The following is a 22,357-nucleotide window of genomic DNA, read 5'->3' as shown; positions in this document are numbered from 1 at the left end:
AAAAATGGAAACGTATGTGTAACAGTCCATACGACGATTTTTATCGTATTTGCTCTTACGTGGGAATCAGAGCGGAGAGAGTGACTGAATCAAAAGGATATAGGGATAGTCTGAAGGACCCAGTTGGTTTAGAGTATATATCTACAAGCGCCCACAAACTCGTTCTCAGCTTATATGGAGCTTGGAGCGTGCGTCTCTGATAAACCATGGTAGAATGTTATTGGCAGAGGATAGTTTCGTGAGGGTTCTTTGGCGAATGAAACTGCTGAAATAGCGGGGGTGGGCTGGGGGGGAGTGAAGCTTGATAGGGTCAGACAGCCAGAGGTATACTTTAAAGAGTACATGAGCGCTCAACTTCAGATGAGTGTGTTACGATTCGATTGCACCAACTTCCGGTATTATCGTATTGTTTGATTGGTGATAAAGAGGTGGAGCTTCTACGTCGGGGAAATTTTACGAGGTTCAGTGACCAATTCAGGATTATTATTCGACGGTGGTATTCAAGAGAAGTTGGACAATTGATTCGGGAGTGAATTTTCAGAGGATTTGAAATTTTTAGGAGGTGGATAATAACTGAATATTGTTTTATTGAAGGGTGAGTTGGGAGGTTGGGGGTTCGGGAAATATTAGCAAATAGTGTTGGACCAGTTGAACTGCGGCATGTTCGAGCATGTTCTATCAATCGAAATTCGGTAACTATTAACGAATGATCTCGTCCCTCAATACAACTGTTGTGTTCTTCCACCAGCGTGGGAAAATATATCTCATTGGATTAACCAGATTTATAGTCAACTCCAACGCATATGTACTTCGGTCAAGCGGATTGCACCGAACAAAAGTCGAACATTTTTTTAAAATTTTAACGAATAATGTACGCTCACAACAGACAAATTTCACTGAATTGTAAGACATATACTAACGGAAAAAACCATTCAATTAAATTCATTCAGTAACATTAACCGAATTCTTCATAAAAGCTCAATAAAAATCTCCGGAAAAGTTCCCTAATGCTGGGGCGAAGTGTCAGTCAGGAAAAAGTTACTAAACGGACTTGAATTTTCTAATGACGTCAAACAGAAATTACTCGGTAACTCGGGGGATTTTTCATCGTAGATAGCGCATCCTGGCAACAATTTTCCTGAGGTATACAATGCCCGTAACCCCATTCTCCTATCAAATATCGAATAAATGAATCAAGGCTGACTTTAGAGTCGCATAATGGTGAATTTTCATTGATTTCCCGTAGTCTTGCACATGTCATTTAGCTCCATTCTTCCTCATGTTCTTTGCCATCACTAAGTGAAGAGAACATCGGATAAGAGGAAATAAAACCGATAAGACTGAGATGCGTTTCTCATTGTTCCGCAGGGAGTACATTGCATTACATTGTTAGTGCGGTAAAGCCTCTTCTCTCCAACAATAGTTTACGGCGAGGGCTCCACTAGCACTGTATTCCCGGAGCCTTGTGTTACCACGATTGGCGGTTGTTTGTCGATGTAGTAATATTTTTTTCCTCTTCCCTTTCCATTCCCCCTTTCCCGGCATTCTACATTGTATCCATTTCTCTCTCATTCACGTTGAACCCGGGGAAACGTGTGCTACGGCAGTAAATGAATAACGCGTCCGCATGGTACGCGCGGTGTTTCATCGTCACTGATATATATAACACGAGCGAGATAGAGAGGGCGAGAAATCATTTGTGTAACCGTCTCTCCTACCCTACCTCTCGTTTCTAATTTCTCCGGGTTTATTTATTGCACTGGTCCATTTGTCATTGTTATCACGCGGGAACGGAATCGAGGAGTCAGAAAAAAGTTTTGCTTTTTTTCGTTATTTTTCTTTCCACGTGGAAAGCAACAGACGGGATTGTATATATTGAAATAATCTGAATCCGATTATTTCGCTCTGGGTTGTTGACACGTTTATAACGGAGAAAGAAGTTTCCGTTTTTAGAGACATGTCATTGGTTTTGAAAAATATATTGTCATTTTTCTGAAACATTAACACGGGATTTCAGACACAGATCCTCAATTTTCATCAACATTTAATGTTAAAGTCCTGAAAATCGGGGACATGTGGGACAGGAAGTCAGTGATTTTGTTATTAATAATCTCATTTGTGAGAATTTATTCGATGAAGGAAGAAACACAGAAGTTATTTCGCTCTCTTTAATTATCTCTTTCTTCCTATTTTCAATATTCGCTACCAAATAAGTTTGTTCGATGGAAATAAATAATTTTCCTGAGTGTAACAATTCCCACAAGAAATTTTTTTTATCGATAATTCTATCTACTGCTCTTCGTAGTTTTCTACTGTTTGCCCCACAGGTGACGGAAACGATTGAACCGAATATCTAAATTTTGAAATTTTCCCGGACGCAAAGTACAATCCCCTGCATACTCACCATTATATACATAAGCCATATACATACAGCCGAAGTAACAAGGGGTTTTGGTTGAGGAACTCAAGCGATGGAGGAAGTAACGGCTGTGCACAATCCACGGCATCTGCTTCTTCAAAAGATTTCTACTTTCCCTCCAAGGGAACTTGAGCTCGGCCTTCTTTGCTTTGTAAATGTTGCCGAGCGTGAGGAACGAAAGAAAAACAAATGGAAAAGAGAAAAAGGTATACAGAAGGTGGCAAAAAAATGACTAGAGGAATATGTTCCCTTGTCATTTCGTCCGAACGACTCTCTTATCGGTCGGCAATTTCAGACGATGCGCGACACTTCTCCCGCTTCGTTCCATTAGAGAAATCGTCTTGTATCTCTTGGCACGGCCTGACGTTATGGAATGAAACGAAGGGAAGAGAGAAATGGAGAGAGCCCTTTTCCTAAAGTGGATGTCCTGAAAAATGTCTTCTGAGGTACACTAAAATCTTCACAGATGAGAGAGACTCGTGTGTCAGTGTCGCCACTATGACCGTTTGGCGTCTAAAAAAAAAATAAAGAAATCTAATAAAGCAATCTCACGGGGGTTGGAGAATTCATTTCAACGGAAGGAAAAATAAAATGGCATTTTATTTATGTTTTCATGAAAGTATCACGTTTCCACTCATATCAAGTGCTGTTAGAATTTACACTCGGCGGAATAAATAAGGGACATTTTACGATATTTTTCATTCGCACAAAATGCGCCACATATTTTACGATAATTGTTTTTGCGTGAGAACGGCCCATAAAAATATCAAAAAAATTGTCTGTGAGAAACCTAATAATCACGAAGAGAATATTTTCGCCTAATGTCAACAATTAACTCAAATGATGTCCCACTGCGTTCGAGCTGTCCACTTTTTTCCAATAATTAAGCTCAAAGAAAACTCACCGAGACCATCAAAGTACTCACAAATACACCGAGTACATATTTATCGAAATGTCCGATTGCGTATCGAAGTTGGAGCGCTCACAATTCAACTGTAGTGCATAGAATACCTACAGACATCCCACGCTAAACAAACAACTCGGAGCACTCCAGTCTCGGAGGTTTAATGTTCGATCAAGCTCATCCCTCTCCCGGCCCCTCCCCCATTCCCTTTGGTAGGTGTACACCGTCGGATTTTCGAGAAACACTCGAAACTATCATCCGCAGCGATGGGGTCTCGATATACCTTCGTTACGGCCCCAGATATGTATATTGCGTATCATCGAGAAAAGCCAAGCGTGTGTGAGAGAGATAGCAGTGGATGTGGAAAATACACAGTTCAGAGGGACAGAATAATATGTAGACCGGGGGGATGAGGCGGGGAAGTTTGCACTTTGCGGGCTATGGTGGGAATAATACCCTGCGAATGAGGAACGAGAGTGATACCATCGCGGATAAATGGATGGTTGTCCTCTATATGTACCACCGTGAGTGGACAATTTTAGCCGCAAGTACTCTCTACTACTCCTCTCCTCTCCCTTTACCACCACCACCATCACCACCATCACCCTATTGGATTCAAATTCAATGAAACTGTATCATTCGTACGTTGGCTCCAATTACATTTAGGGCTATTTGTTACGTTTCAACGATTCAAATCGATATTCAAACTGTGTCGCTGTGTTTTGATTACTATCCACAAACATTTCACCGCGATTGAACCGCAGAGTGAGGGCTTGAAAACAATGTTGTTGGTAGCGTTGATATTACACGATTTCTCCAGGCATCGATAAAATAAATATAAAAACAGTGACAAACCAAAATGAGGTAGTTTGGGGGTGAGGAGTAGAAGTGAACGGAACACAACGACACAGGGGCTGGAGCTTGTCGTGAAATCTTGGTGCTATTGTATCTGTCGGTGAAAACTATCTCGTCTGTACAAGTGTCTGGCGATGAAAGGCTCGTGGTGGTGAAGCAATAGGAGGTATGTTTCAGGATCCGTTCCAAACAACACGAAACCCACGCTTGGTAAATGTGGTGGAGATGGCTAGACTGTGATTGCCATCAACCGCATATTGGAATGGTTAGGTATTTTGACATAGTTTCGGTGGGATGTTCTTTTGATTTTTTTTCAAGATCGTGAATTGGATCGTTAATTATTCCAGGAAATAGCTTGATAATTGATTTTGAATGGATATTCTTGATTTCAAATTATTCTGGAAATCTCAAGGAAAAACTCGGACGAGCTTTTATCACTCACTCTCACGATTTTTTCGTATGTTTCGTGATATAAAATCGGTTGAATTATGAGGGATTGTAATATTATTACGCTGTTCAGAGCGGTATGGTAATAGCAGCTATCGAATAATTTTGGAAATTCGAGTGAGCATTGCTGGGAATTTGCAATTCGTTGAAAACTCTACTGAACGCTCTCGATTTTCGGAGTGAATATAATTCCCAATGTTATTGGCATATCTCCGATAGTCAAATTCTGGAAAATACAATTATTCTAAAAATGTAAATTGAACCGATCTCTGTAATATTTGAAGTAGAATTTTGACAATCTGTAGATAATGTTTGAAAAATATGTTTTCATATCTCAAGAGATATATTTGGACCACAATTTGGTAAAAAATATCGAATTAGTAAATATTATATATATTCTGCGATCGCATTGAAGGACTAATTGCAGTACTTTACCAACTCATTGAAATCTTCAATAAAATCCAAAATATTTCAAAATCACTCTCAATGCTTTTCTCGCCCATATCTACCCCCCGTTTATTCGCTACCAGGGATTTCCCCGGATTAACTCCTCAAAGTCCACGAGAAGCTCTGAAGGCACCATATTATCTCTAAAACTTAGTTTCGGGCTCTCCTCACAGCCAAAATCTTGGCCCTAACCTCAATAATCCCCTCCCCCCTCGCCCTATGTTGTTATCCTCTATCTACCCGCCTCTCTCTCTGTCTCTCGTTCCTTTTTTACGGCTCATCTAGTAGTTTTCTCTTTCTATAACGTAAATCGCGGTGAAACCCCGCTCCGTGAAAAACTCCCTAATGTAAATCCTGACTTTTACTGCTAAACTCGTCTTACTCATTTTTTTTTCTCGTATTTCAACAAAAGTTTTCCGTGTCGACGGATATGAGAAAGCGAAGAAAATCGTCGGTGTATTCATCGAAATCCGATAGTTTCCTCAGTGAGACACGATGAATGTCAGACAACCATTTTCCTTTTTTCCCCCTTCCGTTTTCATCCTTGAATCCATTTCAAACCTCCAGTCACTCCACCTCTTCGTGTTCCATTCGTCTCCGTTGATGATGAAGCAGAAAAGGGTGCAGAAGTCGTAATAATAAAATCCCATGAATTTCAATGAAAATTAGAGATAAATACTGAAACGAGTTGAGATACAAGAATAATAAAGAGAAACACAGCAGTCAGATGGGGCTGGACAAAGGGAACGACGAAGGAAAGAGAAGTTGAAGGGACTATTAATGCGTGTTGAGTCTTTGCGAGAATAATGCCACTCGGATATTTCTCATTAGCATAATTCTTTTGCATCCCCGTAGCAATGGAGAGTTTTCAAAGCCTGAGATCATATAAATACATTGAGTAGTTTCCAATTGTTGTAGCGAATGCGAGTAGAGCGTGGTATGAAAAATTTCAGCGAGGAAAATGCTGGAAATTAAATTTTTCCGAAATTCGAAAATCTTTTCCCGCCTCTACCAATTATCACCCCACGACGAGATGAGGCATGAAAAATGTCGCTTATATTTCTTCTCCACGTTAGATACCTGGGATTTTTTAATGCTATATTCTCTAACGCTACAAGCCATGTCGTATCCAATTTCGCGACATTCCGAGGTCGTGAAATGGAGCTGGATTTTTCAAATCCCTCTCATCGATATCACACGGCAGCAAGTCGAGCGTTTAAATTCCAATGAGACGCTTCTCCGTTTGAGATATTTGACACAGTTCTCTTTATGTCTCCGACAATTGTAATCCTTAATCGAAGTTTCTACAACAGAGAAAATAACAGAGTATCAAATTTTCAACCTAAACTATCTCTCGTGAAGTTGTCAAATTCAATAAATTCCAACATTGAAATATTTATTATTTTTCTTTCCTGGTGCAGCACTTCAATGGATTTTTTTCATCGAATTAGGAATTCATATCACGTCACTGCAGGACAGCATATTCCGTTGTATCCACCGGAATCCCTTAGTGAATATTTTCGTGTGTCGTCGACCCTCAACGACTCGGTCAAACGATCGATCCCCAATCGTGCGCTCAAGACTTGTCTAGGAGGTCAACCGCCACGGGCCAGTCCAATATACACACTGATAGTAACAAGTTTCCTCGAGTATATATAATAACACCCGTTGTATATGTCACAGCGCGCGTGCCAAGAGCTTTCCACCCCTCGTCACCTCCACCCGCCAGGTTAAATTCCCATCCACTCTTTCAGCTGTCGTATTATATATTTTTTCCGTCGATATTTCTACTTACACGAGAGGAGATTCCATTCTAGGCGGTAGAGCGCTTCATTACATACCAGTTATAAGAATTCTTGACACAATTTTACAAGTATCTGCACCCTGAGTATGAAGGAATATCTCAACAAAAGAGCTGGATAAAAAAAAAAGCTCAGGGGAAATATTAAGGACGGAAGGGATGAGAATTTCGCCCTTCAGATGAGTTAAATGTAAAATTACACCGAGTGGAGGGTAATGTTTAATTTGAGATAGATCTCCACCTCTTCTCTACCACTGTGGGTTCGTTCCCACACGGAAAGTTACGTTGAGAGTGATGAGAATCAGAGGGTTAAAAAAGGGAGGAAATTACTCGAGTGGAGAAAATGAGATGTGAGACTCCTAGATCTGTACTGCTGTTTTTTTTATTTGATGAGCCACCGAGATACTCAACTCTGTGAGTATCCCTCCAACAATTGTTTACAACGTTTGATAAATTACCCCCTGATGCATCAAAGTTATAGTTGCTGGCTAGTTAGACGAAGGTGAACCCTTCCTTTGCGGTAATTCATTAGGGATAGTAATAATGATATTTGCCGACTCGATGGGAATTGTTTAAGAGAATAATATGATAATTATTTCAAGCTCAACTTTTTTGTCGATCTGATAATAATTGTTGACGAACTTTTGATTGATTTCAGTGGCCTGCTCCACTGTGACAGTGACAAAGTGCCAAACGGCCTTGAAAACACTTCAGGCCTTTTCGTTCTTCAGGCCGACTTGTCTCTGTAAGGAACCCCATGTTGATCCCGACTGCAACAGCTTCCAGAACTTCTTATTCGATCATCCGTGCGTCTACGTTATGAAAAAAGGTAATTTTTTAACATACAGTAGAATAATTTATTTATTAAAAATTAAACGCGAGAGATGGAATAAGTCGTAGGGGAGGGAATGATCGACGAAGTGTTTTTCCGTGACTCAATGCAACTTCAAAAATAAAATTACCATCGAAAGGGAATTTTCCGTTTTTCAAAAAGATTCTACTAATATTCCCCGATATTCCAATAATTTTGAGGGGTCAATTGCTAATTATTAACGATGTCGGATACTCAATAGAGTGATAGCACATTAATTAATGATAATAGTTCCCTAAAAATCAAAACTTCTTTTCCTCGTCCAGTTTCTCTAGTCCCTACATTCGTAAAAATTTTTTTCTCAGTCTTATCATATGATACTATCTCCGTAACGAAAACATTTCAGAAACGTTGGTGTGAAGTTCCCTTGTTTTATGTGCACGCATAGCGAATTATATTTTTCACAGCACTGCGTGTCATACATCCATTTCAATACAACTTCTCATTTCTTATGTTATCTTGTCTAGCGGCCTCAGGGATTTTTTTTACGCCGAGAGAATAACTTTTGGTTATTGCTACTGCGTCTTTTTCGCTTAGCAGTAATCTAGCTTTGTTTTTTCCCGAGGTTTAATTCCTGACTGACTAATTACTCATGATTTACATGATTACTCGGCCGGGGTATTTTGAAAATAATTGAATGATTATAGGGTTTGGTTGACGATTGGTCTAACCCAAACAATTTTTTCCCTTTCGCGTGATGCAATCAGGTATGAGTCTGACTGCAGAGGTTTTTCAGGTGTTGATTAGTGGCTTATGGGGCGAGGAAGACAGTGACAATCAATCAATCACTTGGTCAGGTCAATTTTGGAAAATAGTAAAATGTTACAACTGAGGAAATATTTGTTAATGAGCCATAAATGGGTGTGCATATTTTGAAAGAGAAACATTTGTAGTTCATAGAATTATGAATTATTTCGGAGAAAATTAGAAAATGCAAAAATAGGACCAATACAAATTGTCCTTTGGAAAGGAATATTTGGTTGGACAAATAGATGAGAATCGCTACGTGAAAGTCAATGGGCAACAACATGGATCGCTCTTTCCATCGGGTATTTATTATTTTTTTTTAAGTAAATATGGTGACGAAGGTTTATTCAGTAGTTATATTTACGTTGAAATTGACCACCGTTTACTCGACGCCCTCGTTCTGCATCTATTCATTTTATTGGTGAAGTATTTCTATCGGCTTCGATTCGATGGCTATTCCATACCCACTGCACTTCATTACTCGTTTGTATTGGTCATTTAGAGGAGAAAAGAATTCACAAAGTTCGATGAGCATGAGAAATATATCTGAAATTTTCTGTTGAATTGATATTTAAATTCGAGGAGAGAGCAGCGGTCCTATGTCAACTTTCAAATTTATCAATTTAATTTTAAACAAATTATCTTAATCTCCTTTGTTTACTTTCATGATTATGAAAATTTTCATCTTTTCATCTCAGTGATTGAAACACACACTTGGAATCAGTTTAAGACTCCTCCAACATTATTGTGTTATTCTAATTTGAAAAAACTTAATTTTTCAACGAGAAACAGAAACCTCTGAGATGAATTTTTTGTCATTCTCTTCACGTACTGTCTCGGTTTACAAATTTTCCCCGAGAAAGGTAAATGTAATTAAGTTCCATCGCGAGGTGTTTTATATACATCCTTCACTCTCGCCTGCAGCATGCACGTTTGCTCTCGAAAATTTACCCATTCCGGCAACAACGTTAGAGTTCTGTATTCATACTAATTTGCGACTAGTTGACGTGGAACTAATGAAATTGATCATCATTGATTGAGGGGTTAAGAAGTTATATTCGTTACTTAACATTATTAAAGAGTTATATTCACCAACAAAAGAAAATCCGACGCTGGGTCCCCTCATTTAAAAAATTCATCACCTTCTTAATGACTGAACCTTTAATGTCATAATCCTTTCTCATTAAATGGAAGAGGGAAATTTCCCTTGATTTTTTTTCCTTCTGCAAAGAAAAATATATTGAAAATATATTCTATTCAATTGAAAAATTTTTTAATTAACTTTAATGTACATGTATTTCATTCAAGCGACTAGATAAAATCATTAAACACTATTTATTCGGTCACATTAATGGAAGTCGTCCATGAGTGATCACTATTATTGACGATATCTATTCCATCCGTCATCGATCCAATTGATCATTGTCTCCGCATGATCGGAGCACTCTGGGAAATCCTCCAACCATAGGTTGCCAATGTTTAATTTATAATTCTATTTGTCAATAGTTGGTAAATTGGATATGCGTTTTACCCCCATTCAATTGATAGTAGACGTTGGGATTTTGATGACTGCATTGCTGCATGCACCAAACACCCTTGATATTTCCATCCCCTACGATATTCACGTGTGTATTCTCACGTAGAAACAAGTGGTGGTCACTGAATCGTGGTGGGCATTAATTAATGAGTAGGCATGGTCAGGTGAGTGGCTCATAATGATCACTCCCTCAATACTCGATGCATCACTCTGCCCCTCATTCACCTTCGATCAGCTCGAGTGAAAATACTTCCTCTGCTTGGGTATGAATGTTTCCATTGTTCTGACTCTATTGTGTCTTTCGAATGAGAGAGTTCATTCTTTCTCGCCGTTATTCCAGGTTATGATGAACTTTCAGTGCCTCCGGTGCTGGGGATGAAATATTTATAAAGTGAAATACGAATGGACAGACGGTGAAATTGCGTTTCATTTGACAAATTGGTTCAGCCATGTTTCATATTTCATGGGGTTGTGGAGTTTTTGGGTTTATTCCGGTGCTTTTCTATTTGATTTTGAAAACGTTACATTGGAATGTTGATGGATCGGGTGGCATTTAAGAGATAGATTGTGTCAATTCGAACTCTTTTCCTGATCGGCTTCAGGAAGTAATCAAAGTGATATTTATAATATTATTTTGGTCACGAACAGATGAATGAAACCTGGATAGTTTGATAGTCACTTTCACAGGGGAAATTTTAGAATTTTTATTAGTTTCTCGTTGTCTACAAATTTATGAATATAAAATGGTACCTATCGGAACATTTCGTTGGATCGATAAATCTCCACCTGCTCATCCTGTCTGTCCCTGAAAATATCAACGCGCTGTTGCTATATTCCCTCTTCTTCCCAAGAATCTTGGGGAAAATCCGCAACAGCCTAGTTTGGCCGGAACTTTCCTACGTCTGCACCCCCTATAACACTCAAAGTGAACGAGCTTCATTTCAAGACTTATGGTCTCCAATTGAGAGGATCGAAAGTCTCAAACTGAAATTTCCAAATTCCTCTATTGAGACTTTTAAAGCTATAAAGTTGTGTCTTCCAGGTCTTTCGTTAGAAGGAAATTTCAAGTCGGTTTGAGGCGTATCAATTTACTAAATCGAGTAAAGACTTAAATCCAGATATTCAGACGTCAAATTAAAATGTCTGTCAATTTGATTTTAAGTTCTTTGGAAATTTTAAAATAGAAAATTTTTCCACATGGGGTTTTGACGTACATGGCTAACCTTCATATTGCATTAATAATTAATAATGTCATATTTTATTTGTTCCAGACAAAGATCCGTACCCTTTTGACTCACTGCTGTCGTGTAATCACGCGCTGAGTTTGTGTCAGCGTGATAAGATCTGCTCCAAGCATCTTGAGGACTTCAAAACGAGCTGCAAAGCACGTGATGGAAAATGCAGGGAGAGCCGGTGAGTTTATTCAATATTTTTTTGCATGGCTATATGAGCGAATGACAAATTACATCCTCTATACATCGACATTGCGGACGCTCCGTGAATGGATTCACGGACAGTTGTGACTCTCACAACTGTTCCATTGATAGAACGGATTAGTTATTATTAGATAATGGATTTTAGCTGCAGGTTAGGACCTATTGGATTTCACCAAACGTTCATTCGTTAATAATTAATGAATGTGTTTTACAATCCATGAATTACTCTACCGATGTAAAATACTAGTTACTTTTATCTGTCGTAAGAGAAAAATGTTTAGAAAATTCGTGAAATATTTTCCTAAGACAGATATTCTTCTATTCGGGCAGTTTCATCGTTAAAATGCTGGAATAAAATCCAATCTAAATACATAAATGGAGGTATTTTCCAGAATTTTCACTGATATATTCCGCTAACTTTAAATTCAAACTCGGGATAATAACAATATTGCGGAGTTGAGAGTTTGGGATTTGTAGAAAACGTATATGCGTATATTATACCAAAAGTTATGCGGAATTGGATGGGAAAAACTAGGAGACGCGTGTAGGTGAGTGAGGGAATATTAAATATGTAAGTGGAATGATTTGTACGTTTCCGGGAATCGTTGTAAAACTCTGTTCAGAGGTAGAAATGAAGGATTCAGAGGAAAATATGAACGATTTGAATTGGAGATCAAATAGACGAAGAATTTTTCTCAACGATTGAGGTGATATAGATTTTATTTATATTTTGCATTCGCGATGACATAGGGGAATCCCCTTTATCGTGTTCTTCGTTTTTTATGTTGCTTGTACGAACTCTTTTATTTTGGAATATAAGTTTTGATATTCAATCTCAACTGAGTGGCTGTCAGATCCCTATTTTTTAAATATTTCATTGAATTAACAAAATCTATCGTCTGAAATTTTAAAAATTTCAATGTACTCTTTTAACTTGCTCATCATTTATTACTTTATCTTGTCCAAAATAGTTTGGGATACCTGGATTCATCGCATACTAGGCCCTTAAAACTGAATATTTTACTATCCTTTTAACAGACATGATTTTGCGATGACCTTTCAAATGGTCAAAAATGATTGCTCATCACTGCCCATCGTCACGTGCGACGAGACGAAAATCTATTCATACATTTCAATAGTTCAACAATTCATAGAGCAGTAAAATATATATGAACGAGGGGTCGAATCGGTCTGACAGGTATTTTTTTCTCCATTTTCAACTTTCGATATTTTTCCACAGTTCTATAAAAAAAAGTTGACGTCAATTTGTATTGATGGCCAGTTTCACAGATCGTTGGAAAATGAAGGGATTTTTATTGCTCCATTTTTATTCTTGACCTGTCCATGAATATTCCTGGTCATCAATGTTTTCTATTTTTATCGTGCAAAAACTGGAGTTGATTAAGTAAAGAATAAATCAAATGGACCAACTGGAGGAGCAGAGAACTTTCGACCACAAAGTTTCTCGTGAAATGTTGGAGGCCTCTCCACTCTCGCTCTGCCGATGAGGATGCTATTCCACGTATAACTTATGCAGAACGAGGAAAAATAAATTATAAATTTCTGGAACCTGAATACCCCGAGACCAAAACTTTCTTGCAAACATTAGATAAATTTTTCGTTCAATCATCATGTGAACAAAAATATTTGTCGTAGTTCAACAGAACACGATTAAATGAGAGAGTTCCACAGGCAACTGAGAATATTTTTCACTAGTGAAGACATTTATTAATGTAAATTTAACTAGATTATTTGCATGCAAAATTATTTGGGAGAAATGTCCGATAAATTTGCCAAGATTAGACTTCTGATTTTTACACGCAAAGAAAGACAATGAAAAAACCTGAGATTTGCTCCAGCAGTTTTGCTCTCTCCGTTGACAAACCCGGCATTTTTTGTTGAGAAAACCGACGTTTTTGCTAGTATTAGCCATGAAAATTCCTTTATCAGCCGACGGACGCTCAACCCAGGAACCTAAAAGAAACCACTACTTCCTTTTTTCTCCCCATGAATTGCTAGAACGACAAGTTACGCCCGCATGTCGGTGCGGTGGTACCCAAAATCAGAAATTTGTTTTCTCTGTCCCAGAATTTTCCCAGAATTACTGGTTAAAATTGAACAAACATGTCGATCCGTATGCACTCTCTTCATTGAGCCATTAACACTCGTTGTATTTTCACTGTGTCATCCACAGAATATCATCAATGTTTTCTCTCTGAAGCGATGAGTTTTTCTTTCCAATCGTGCTCACACTCACTCCCCATTGATATCTAGTGTGAATTTGGCTTAGTCCCTCGGACCTTCTGCTATCCTACACGATAAAATCCAACGTTACAGAGAAACAATCGGGTTGAACGTGAAAACTGCATCAACGCTGTGTGAATTCTCGCTAATTGTTTTCCCCTTTAACCCGTTCTATCAACTTCACGTATATCTGTATATATTTCTCTGTTGTTTCGCTGGTGACCGTTCATCCCTCACACTCTTCGTGGCCGCTTTCGTTTCGTCATTACCCTCTCCTTTCCCCGCCTCGTATGGGATACGGCAAACCAGTTTACCCTATATACAGCATACAAATCCCTCTTCCCTGGTGATGGACAACATAACTGTTGGCACGTTCCTCTTGCATCCGTGCCCTCACCTGTCCTCCATTCCTTGCAACACAATACGCTAGTGATTAGTGGATCCTCGTGAGTGATGTTCAAAATATCTTGGGTGACAAATTTTTGATTCTAATGATGGATTAATATATTAGAAAATATATTGCATGAGATTCTCAACAGAAATGATTATCAGTCTCTCATTTCTGCTGTACATTCCTTTGTTGATTGAAAGAAAGAAAAACTTCATAATGTTGAATAGCGAACCATAAAATTCAATTGAAGATACTGGTCTCTTCTCCGACTTTACAAAAAACTGTAATAAAGTTTTTCTCCTTTTTCCATGAATTTAATTCCGAACAGTATTATACGAGTTCAACAAAAGATCCTCCTAATACCAAACTACTTCAAAGACTCGTTCCTAATACATCGTACTTCATTACAAGCAGTCAGTCCAACGTATTTTCTTAAACGAAAGTCATCAAAGAAATTGAAACAATTTTTTTTTTCAACGTCGTAAATTTCATAAAAAAATTAATCCGCAAGTTCAACGAGCTTTTCTCCATAACGAAATGTTCGTTAGACTCTCTCTTGATACTTTGGACTTCATTAGGAGATGCTATTGAGATGCTCCCATTACCAGATGCCATAATTCAGTCCCTGGCAAGCAGTCAGCTCGACTGATTGTTTCCCCCAGAATTAGTCTTGATTCTACTGGGTTTGATATCCACTATTCTGCGGCTTCCTTGGTCTAGTAGAATTGACAAACAGCGATCGCCAGTGGTTGTCACAATTGGGGACCCTCTTACCTCGATCGTCCATAGCTAGTAAACTGGCTTTCTCTCCTCAGCTATTCCATATTCCTCCAGTATTGTTCACTCCAGAGACAATCATATCTCTTCTCTGTTGAATTGAGGTACGTTTGAGGTTACTATTAGCCTCAGCTTTTGCACTAACGACTGATCTAACTCAACTCGCTTAAATTAATCTACCACCTCGGAATTCCTAACAAACTGCTCCATCAATTTCAACTCCAATTATTAAGCCATTGCAATCAGACAAATTCAGGGATACTCACTTATTTCAGTGTTGTTGGAATGAATTTATACTCTCTCCATTGAACAACCTTTCCCTCATATTTACAGAAGACCGAGTAATTGAGCGACGGATAAATGCATTGAATAACCACAATGAATGTAAATGCACAGGAATATCGAGGGTGCAGTTCCACTCCCAATTCCCCCTCTTTCCCCACATATTTGCATTCCAACAATTAATCGACGAAGCCACGACCACATGGTATCGAGTTAACGAGCGACTAGAAGCTCCTCGACGTATTTACCGCGGTAACGAGATCCTCCATTTGTGGTTTTCGAGGTTTGAGGGTCGGTGGTGGAGGTATTCCTGTCAATTGAAACTGGCCATCACTTTGTTCCACATTTCCATTACTATAATGATTTGATTGAACTGCATTGTTGAAGATTTTTCTGTATTTTGGATGGATTTTATTAAAATTTTTAGCTAATGACCGTACAGGAATGTCGATGTGTCATTGTTACTCCATTTCTCCTCCAATGTTCGATCAGAATTAATTAATGACAGGTTATCAGTTTATATGGCAGTATAGACTGGGAACAGAACTGTCAAAAAAAGTATTGCCCGCACCATGTGATTATCCTTCAATTAATAAATTCCCTTCATAGGACACTGAAGTAAATTCTCTACTTTCAACCCTTTCAAAGCTTCCTCACTTGATCATTGTCAACTTCCACTCCCAACTCTCCAAATTGTGTCGATCCAGATTGTATTATTCATAAGACAACCACTCGGTGGTAACTCACCGAGATTTTCCGCCTGAAATATTCAAATCAACTGGAAAGATTCATATGAATTAGCTGTCTCTTCTTGATGATTGTTTTTTTTTTCGAGGCTGCACAATTCTCGTTCACATACTTGTCCCATTATTCGCTCATTCATTCAAAGTATATTGATCTGTCAAATAGTCTGGAACATTCTTATCCCATGACTAACGTCTCACTCACTCCACATCTTCTTTTCTGAAACACAAGAATGAAAGTAAAATGAAAAAAGTGAGTAGAATGTATTGCAGATGGCTCGGTGTATTTATATTCGAGATGGAAAGAAATATTCACCGAGTTGGCTGGTCGACGGGGATTCAGAGTCCCTTTTCCGTTTTCCCTCCGAGTGAAATTCCAACCCCGGGTTTATTCCCATTCATTTCCCTTTATATGCATAATGCAGCATTTCCACTTTTCTCCCTCGTGTCCCACACAGCGGAAGGGACCTCACCAAGATCGCCGGAAGAGGATTGAAACTTCTGTAGCTTTCACACATGTTTCATTAATGCTATCATGTTAGGAGAATACTAATGCGATAAAACAATGTTAATTATTCATTACAATATTAATATGGCGATGTCAAAGATACTGAGGATGATTTTACATTCATTTGATTCGAAAGAGTATGACCAATGTGAAGCATTATTTTCAAAATTTATTACTTCCAAATAATAGAACAATCACTTGATCGGACAAACAAGATTGTTCGTTTATATTTTTAGATTTTTTTTTTCCACATAAAAACGTGAAATATAAGTTTACGTACGTAATTATAGTAATTTGTTTGACAATAAAGCGATGTAGCCCAACTTTGCGTGACTGAGACTTCGTTTTAAAAAGATATGGTAAATGTATGGAATAGCTCCGCCACCAGAAAATTTGAATTTATTTGCCTAATGGAGGATAAGCGGCGTTGATGAGTTTTAAAAAAATGAATAATTCGTCAGCAAATTCGCGGTTTGGAAAGGAAGATTTTTTTCATGTTTTTAAAGTTCATAGATCGGTTAAAGTCATGTTTGCTATAGATACGTTAGATTATGTGATCTTCTAATTCAACAGTTACCGAACATCGTTGATATCAACCAAATTCTTGGATCGGGGTCTAGACATAAGGCTTCAAGTCCTTATCAAATTTTCATTCTTAATTGAACACGCTGATTGAAATACCTCAATTCAATTTCCCAACTTCTCCATATTCCTCTAATTATCCATCCATATAGAAGCCCCAGTGGCCCTGATTAGAGACAAAGGCACAGGTCCTGTTCATGTTTGTAAACTACTTCAAACATAGACACATGCGTAATTATACGACCCAGCAAGTATACTTGCTCCAAGTTCCCAAGTGGCCTCATTCGCTTACGCTCGATACTAATTTGCCTAATTACTCGCCATGTAAAATGGACCACATACTTACCCGTTGTATCGAAAGTTTCGCCCTTTCCCTGGGTAATTGTTCTTTTATGAGAACTACACAATCCCACTTATAGTGTGATTTATTTTAAAATTCAGAGCATCTTCAAACGACAAATTACTTGATGACGCTAATTAATTAAGATTGAAGTCCGTTTATCCAGCTCCTCCCTATGGCTCCATCAGGATTTGTCAATTACTTTCCCTCTTCCACTGTTATTAATTGCATTCTCCACCGCTTTACAAAGAGTTCTCTCAGAATTTCTGGAAACTCGATCAATTTAATTATTTTTTATAAAATCCTAATGCCCACTAATTTCCAGTTCAAAGCCTACGAGTTTGATTGAACGCGGCTGATATATCTCTTCATATTTGTCTATCCACTCCAATCGCTTGCAAACAATATAACAACAGAAAATATTACAATATCCACAAATGGAAATTTAGGTCAAGCCTTCCATTGGCACCATAATTAAATTACACTCTATTTTACTCGCGGAAGAGTTAATATCATCATAATACCGATGTTTGAAGGATAATATTTACGGCTGAAGTTGATATTTCCTACAGTTATTAACTACATCCCTATTCTGCTTATTAAACTTTATTTAAAAATTTATGAAGACTGCATCAACATCATTTATTTGCGTGAAATAATAGTTGGGTCTGTTCAAACCTCCAAGCGTAGATTTTATAAAATGGAACCATTATGTCTATTTCAATATTTGTCAATCCATCTTACTTACTCGAAAATTATGTGAAATGTTGAGAGTCTTAGCGATACAAATGAAGCCATATTTTACGCTTTCGATTGACGTCAGAGTTAAATATATATTTTTCTCACATCTCTAGTCAAATAACAATATTTGGACTGGTTTACCATTTTCTATCGCGTCATCCAAAGTTTTATCGAAATTCTGTCGACCTCATTAATTTCCATGAAATCATAATGCCTTCGGCTTTAATCCTCAAAGGATACAAGTTTGATAGAATGTGATAATTATCCTCCCTTCAATATTTGACCACGTATTTCAATCACTCACAGAGGATGTGAAATGTAGAGAATATCACGAGTAATCCCAAATGAAGTTGTATTTGGTGTTTTTGTTTAACGTAGAATTTAATTGACCTTCATTTTATTCAGCGAATAGTTGAAATCGTTATGCCACATAGTTTTGGAGCGATCTATAAATAGTCTCAGATATCTCCAGAAGGTTTTTGAAATTTAAAAAAGAAATTAACAAATTTTTTCAAAATCCAGAAAACAGAAGCTTTTTTTACTGAATGCATTTTCGAAAATTACTCATCAGAGTTAATTACTCGTAGAGTTTACAATAGAGGCGGCATTCCAAGCCTTTCATTGAGCTCCAAATTAAATATTCTTATCGGCGATTAGTCACTGGAGGGGCTATCCTTCCACAATATGCATGTCTCCATCAGTTCCAGTTTGTAAGAAATGCTCATCTATTTTCAATTATCAACGTAATGCCAGGAGGGGTCCAACCCCTCTCTATACTATCGGCCAGGTTTATCACAACTCGGAGCGGAGATGAATGAGGAGGTGCCGAGTGAGATGAAAACTTGGAGGAAGAAGGTGAGTGAGGAAATAGTAGTCAATGGAGTGTAACAACAGGAACGGTGCAGAAAGCCAATGTGCCTCGGTTGACCGAGTTTTATCGACTCCACTCCCCTCCTCACTTCAAGTGAGCATATAAACTCAACTCTGAAGATCGATTTTATCCCAATCGTTGACTTCTAATCTAATCCATGAGAGACTGATGATTGACAGTCTGTCTCGCTTGAAATTTGCCTATTGTTCAGTGATACGAGTCGTATTACTGATTTCGATCGGGTTCAGATGGTTTTTTCATTATTCCATGAACGAATATTTCTCATTTTACCTGTCGCTAGGAGCAAATGTCAGAGAGTTCGATGAAATGCTTCCACGAAATGACTCTCTCTACGTAATCTTCGTCTGACATTTTATCCAGTAATGGACATGATGTTTCCGGCTTCGATATGACTGAACTTGTAGTCTCACATCACTTATCCCAACATTTTTCAATCTCCCGAGAGCTTGAAAAATCCCAGTCATGTACATTCTTATTTGAAAATCCTTTGTCATACATACTCTTATGAATTTTTTCGCTTTCATTTACGTACAATATCTATGCAGATGGGTCTGTCGAGATGTGCCAAGTGTTGGGCACCAAATCGTAATGCTGATATATTGTATTTCAAAATGGTATTGGAGTTCTTATGCTGAAGGATATTATCACAGGGGAATCGAAACGTTTGAAAATTTAACTTGGTATTATTTGAAAAATATGCGATAAATATTGTAATTTGCGTTTGGGAATTCTCACTGATATAGACTGTTGGATTTATACCATAAGAGGTTGTACGTTAGCTAAATGCTGAGAACCAGTACGTTACGATGGAAAACCGGATATCTGGGGGCTTGGGGCGGAATCGGGAAGCAGTGGTGGGCTCGGCTTACCCGGAAATCCCGAGGAGTCAGTCGGCTTTTCCGGCATGGACCCTCTGCCAGATATGTACGTACCTTTTTCCTTCCTAACGTGCAGCCTTTGTGTTATTTATTCATTGCGTTTTCACATTATATTTGTTGCGATCAGTGATGTACAATGTGCTGTGATTCATATTTAACGTAACTCCTGCGCTGTTATCAAGCTGTTGGCTGTACACAAAAGGATCCGTCATGTATATGGAAACAAAAAGGATGTCGGCTCGTAAAGGTTATGAACAAGTTGGTTGTAATGAGGATATTTGCGCCGCTTGAAAACAAAGATAATATTAATTACTAAAATTATTGTGAGCGCTCACAGATGCGCCTTTTCGGCGGTTTCAAAAAAAATAATCACGCGATCTTGACCTTCGTGAAGGGAAAAATATAGGGGTGACCATCAAGAGGGTGAACGACGTTTAGAAATTGTCGTTAGGGGGATCCAACCCTTGGACTCTATGACGCAATGAATGTAGGACACAATGTACACGTGCAATCACGGTAAATGGAGAAATTCTCGAATAAAAACAGAGCGGAGATTTTACGAGTTGAACCGTGATCGTTAAAGTTATTTTCCTTTCTGAGTTTGAATGTTCGACAAAAGTGTTTACATGATGAATTTTGGAAAGCTGTAAAATATAACGTGAAACTCAAGCACTTGATTTCGATTTACGATTTCGGTTAAGAGTTTACGTACATTCGTAAACTTTTTTTCCACTTTTTGTTCATTTTATTCGAGTACTTGGCAATAAACTAATTAACTTCAAATGACTTCACTGGAAATTCTGGCCCCCTTGTCATACATCCACTGGTGTCTACATTATTTCAAATCATTTTATGTAACAAATTCATGAAATGTCTCTGATTGACAGTTCGAATCTCGCGAAATAACACGTCAAATTAACTGGAGCCAATTTCACGCGCTAATGTCACTATTCCTCAGGGAATATTCCGGGAAACTAGAAACAGTTTCACTTTGAGAAGTCCCCGAACTTCTAGTCAGCTTCTTCGTTGAAATTATTCGTATAGTGCCCGTGGTTGAGACAAACTCATTCCTGAGGGATTCGATACCTAAATTAGAATTTTCTATCTCAGAATGATAGGGCTGTGCCCTCTTGTCGATTCACTCATTTTCTCGATGATGAAAATCATCAAAAAAACATTGGGATGTTGACCCAGAAGTGGAAAATGAAAACGGACGGGAAAAAGAAGTATTATTCGATTTTCTCGTTCGTATACCTTCAATTCGATAAGCCTTATCGAAATGGTGTATATATCGCCAAAGCCCTAAGAGAAGATTCTTCCCAGCGTTAGGAGAGACTTGATCACGTTACACCGATGGTCGTTCTGGGTTTTATCAAATCCTACTTCATTTTTTTCTCGATAGATTGAGATAAGTAGGTATTGGGAATCGATAATCCATAACACCCTTCGTCTAATTTCTCATGCACACACACTTGGTTACCATAATTTTTTTTTTCACCGGGAAAACCCATCCGTTATATTGAGGAGCAAGAAGCCGGAATAAATTCACTTATTTTCTGTGGAAATAAATACATTCGAATTTAATCATCGTATTCCATTTCAGTTGATGTAAGTAGGGGCAATGTGAATGGGCAAAATCCAGAGTCACGGCTTCCTTTCAGGGTTGGCCTCCCATTTATTTGAAATTGGGCCAAGCGCTTCGGAGATTCATTGAAAGGCCATATCATTATAGAATCACGTGCCCTCAACAAAACATTGAGTAGTATAGAGATACGAGATACATCGAGGACATAGAAATTTATGCCTCGATGAGTTCGAAAAATTGATGTGTCCTCGTGATGCTAATTACATTAATTAGCTGGGGATTTCGGCTCGTCATCGTTGATTTTTTTGGAAATTACCGGCGGAGGCCTCTGGTTCTCTAGGAATCAAATGCAAAAAGATGATGAGCAAAAATTGTCAATCCAGAGATCGAGTTTCTCGTTGCAAAATCAATTTTTATAAATTTTCCAAGAAATCAATTTTTGATAAAAATGGAGACACTCAGGTGGAAATGGAATCCACATCTCCAGAAGTCCAGTCTGTTACTCTTCCAATTGAACTATCGGGGGTCTTCTCCATTTCCGCTGAACTTATCGTCCTGTTAAACTCCTACAGCTCCGCCTCCTCTTCATGAGGCAATTTAATATCAATTCGTTGGGTCTTTCCCGACATTTGTCAAAAATACTCAAATTTTATTGTGAATCAGAGACTGTTGAATAGCTCAACCATTTTTCAATCAAAATTTTCATTTTTGTTCGGTACGAATACACACGAATATTAAATAACCTACACCTCGAATAATTACACCAATATTCATTGTTTCATCCTTTACAGATACATCCATATTCACCTCAAAACATGATTCTCCATATGCTATTATTGCGTTCAAAAACATCCCTCTCCAAAATCTCCCATCATTATTCTCTATTCCAATTCCTGTTTCCCGCGTATTCAATTCAGAATTGCCGCCGTC

The 22,357-nt window shown here is 38.1% G+C and overlaps 1 protein-coding gene across 5 annotated transcripts in view; it reads left to right on the top strand.

The window, feature by feature from the left end:
- Positions 1-22,357, top strand: part of Gfrl (Glial cell line-derived neurotrophic family receptor-like) — a 161,129-nt gene that overhangs the window by 73,068 nt on the left and 65,704 nt on the right. For all 5 annotated transcript variants that reach the window (XM_064138430.1, XM_064138431.1, XM_064138432.1 and 2 more), the window contains 2 exons: positions 7,532-7,702; positions 11,300-11,441. In XM_064138430.1, the coding sequence (XP_063994500.1) occupies positions 7,532-7,702; positions 11,300-11,441 (313 nt within the window). The remainder of the gene's footprint in view (positions 1-7,531; positions 7,703-11,299; positions 11,442-22,357) is intronic.

Source organism: Diachasmimorpha longicaudata, chromosome 2, assembly GCF_034640455.1.
Source record: "Diachasmimorpha longicaudata isolate KC_UGA_2023 chromosome 2, iyDiaLong2, whole genome shotgun sequence".
Lineage (NCBI taxonomy): Eukaryota > Metazoa > Arthropoda > Insecta > Hymenoptera > Braconidae > Diachasmimorpha > Diachasmimorpha longicaudata.
The sequence above is the reverse complement of the archived record's forward strand: the minus strand, read 5'-3'. Positions and strand labels throughout refer to the sequence as shown.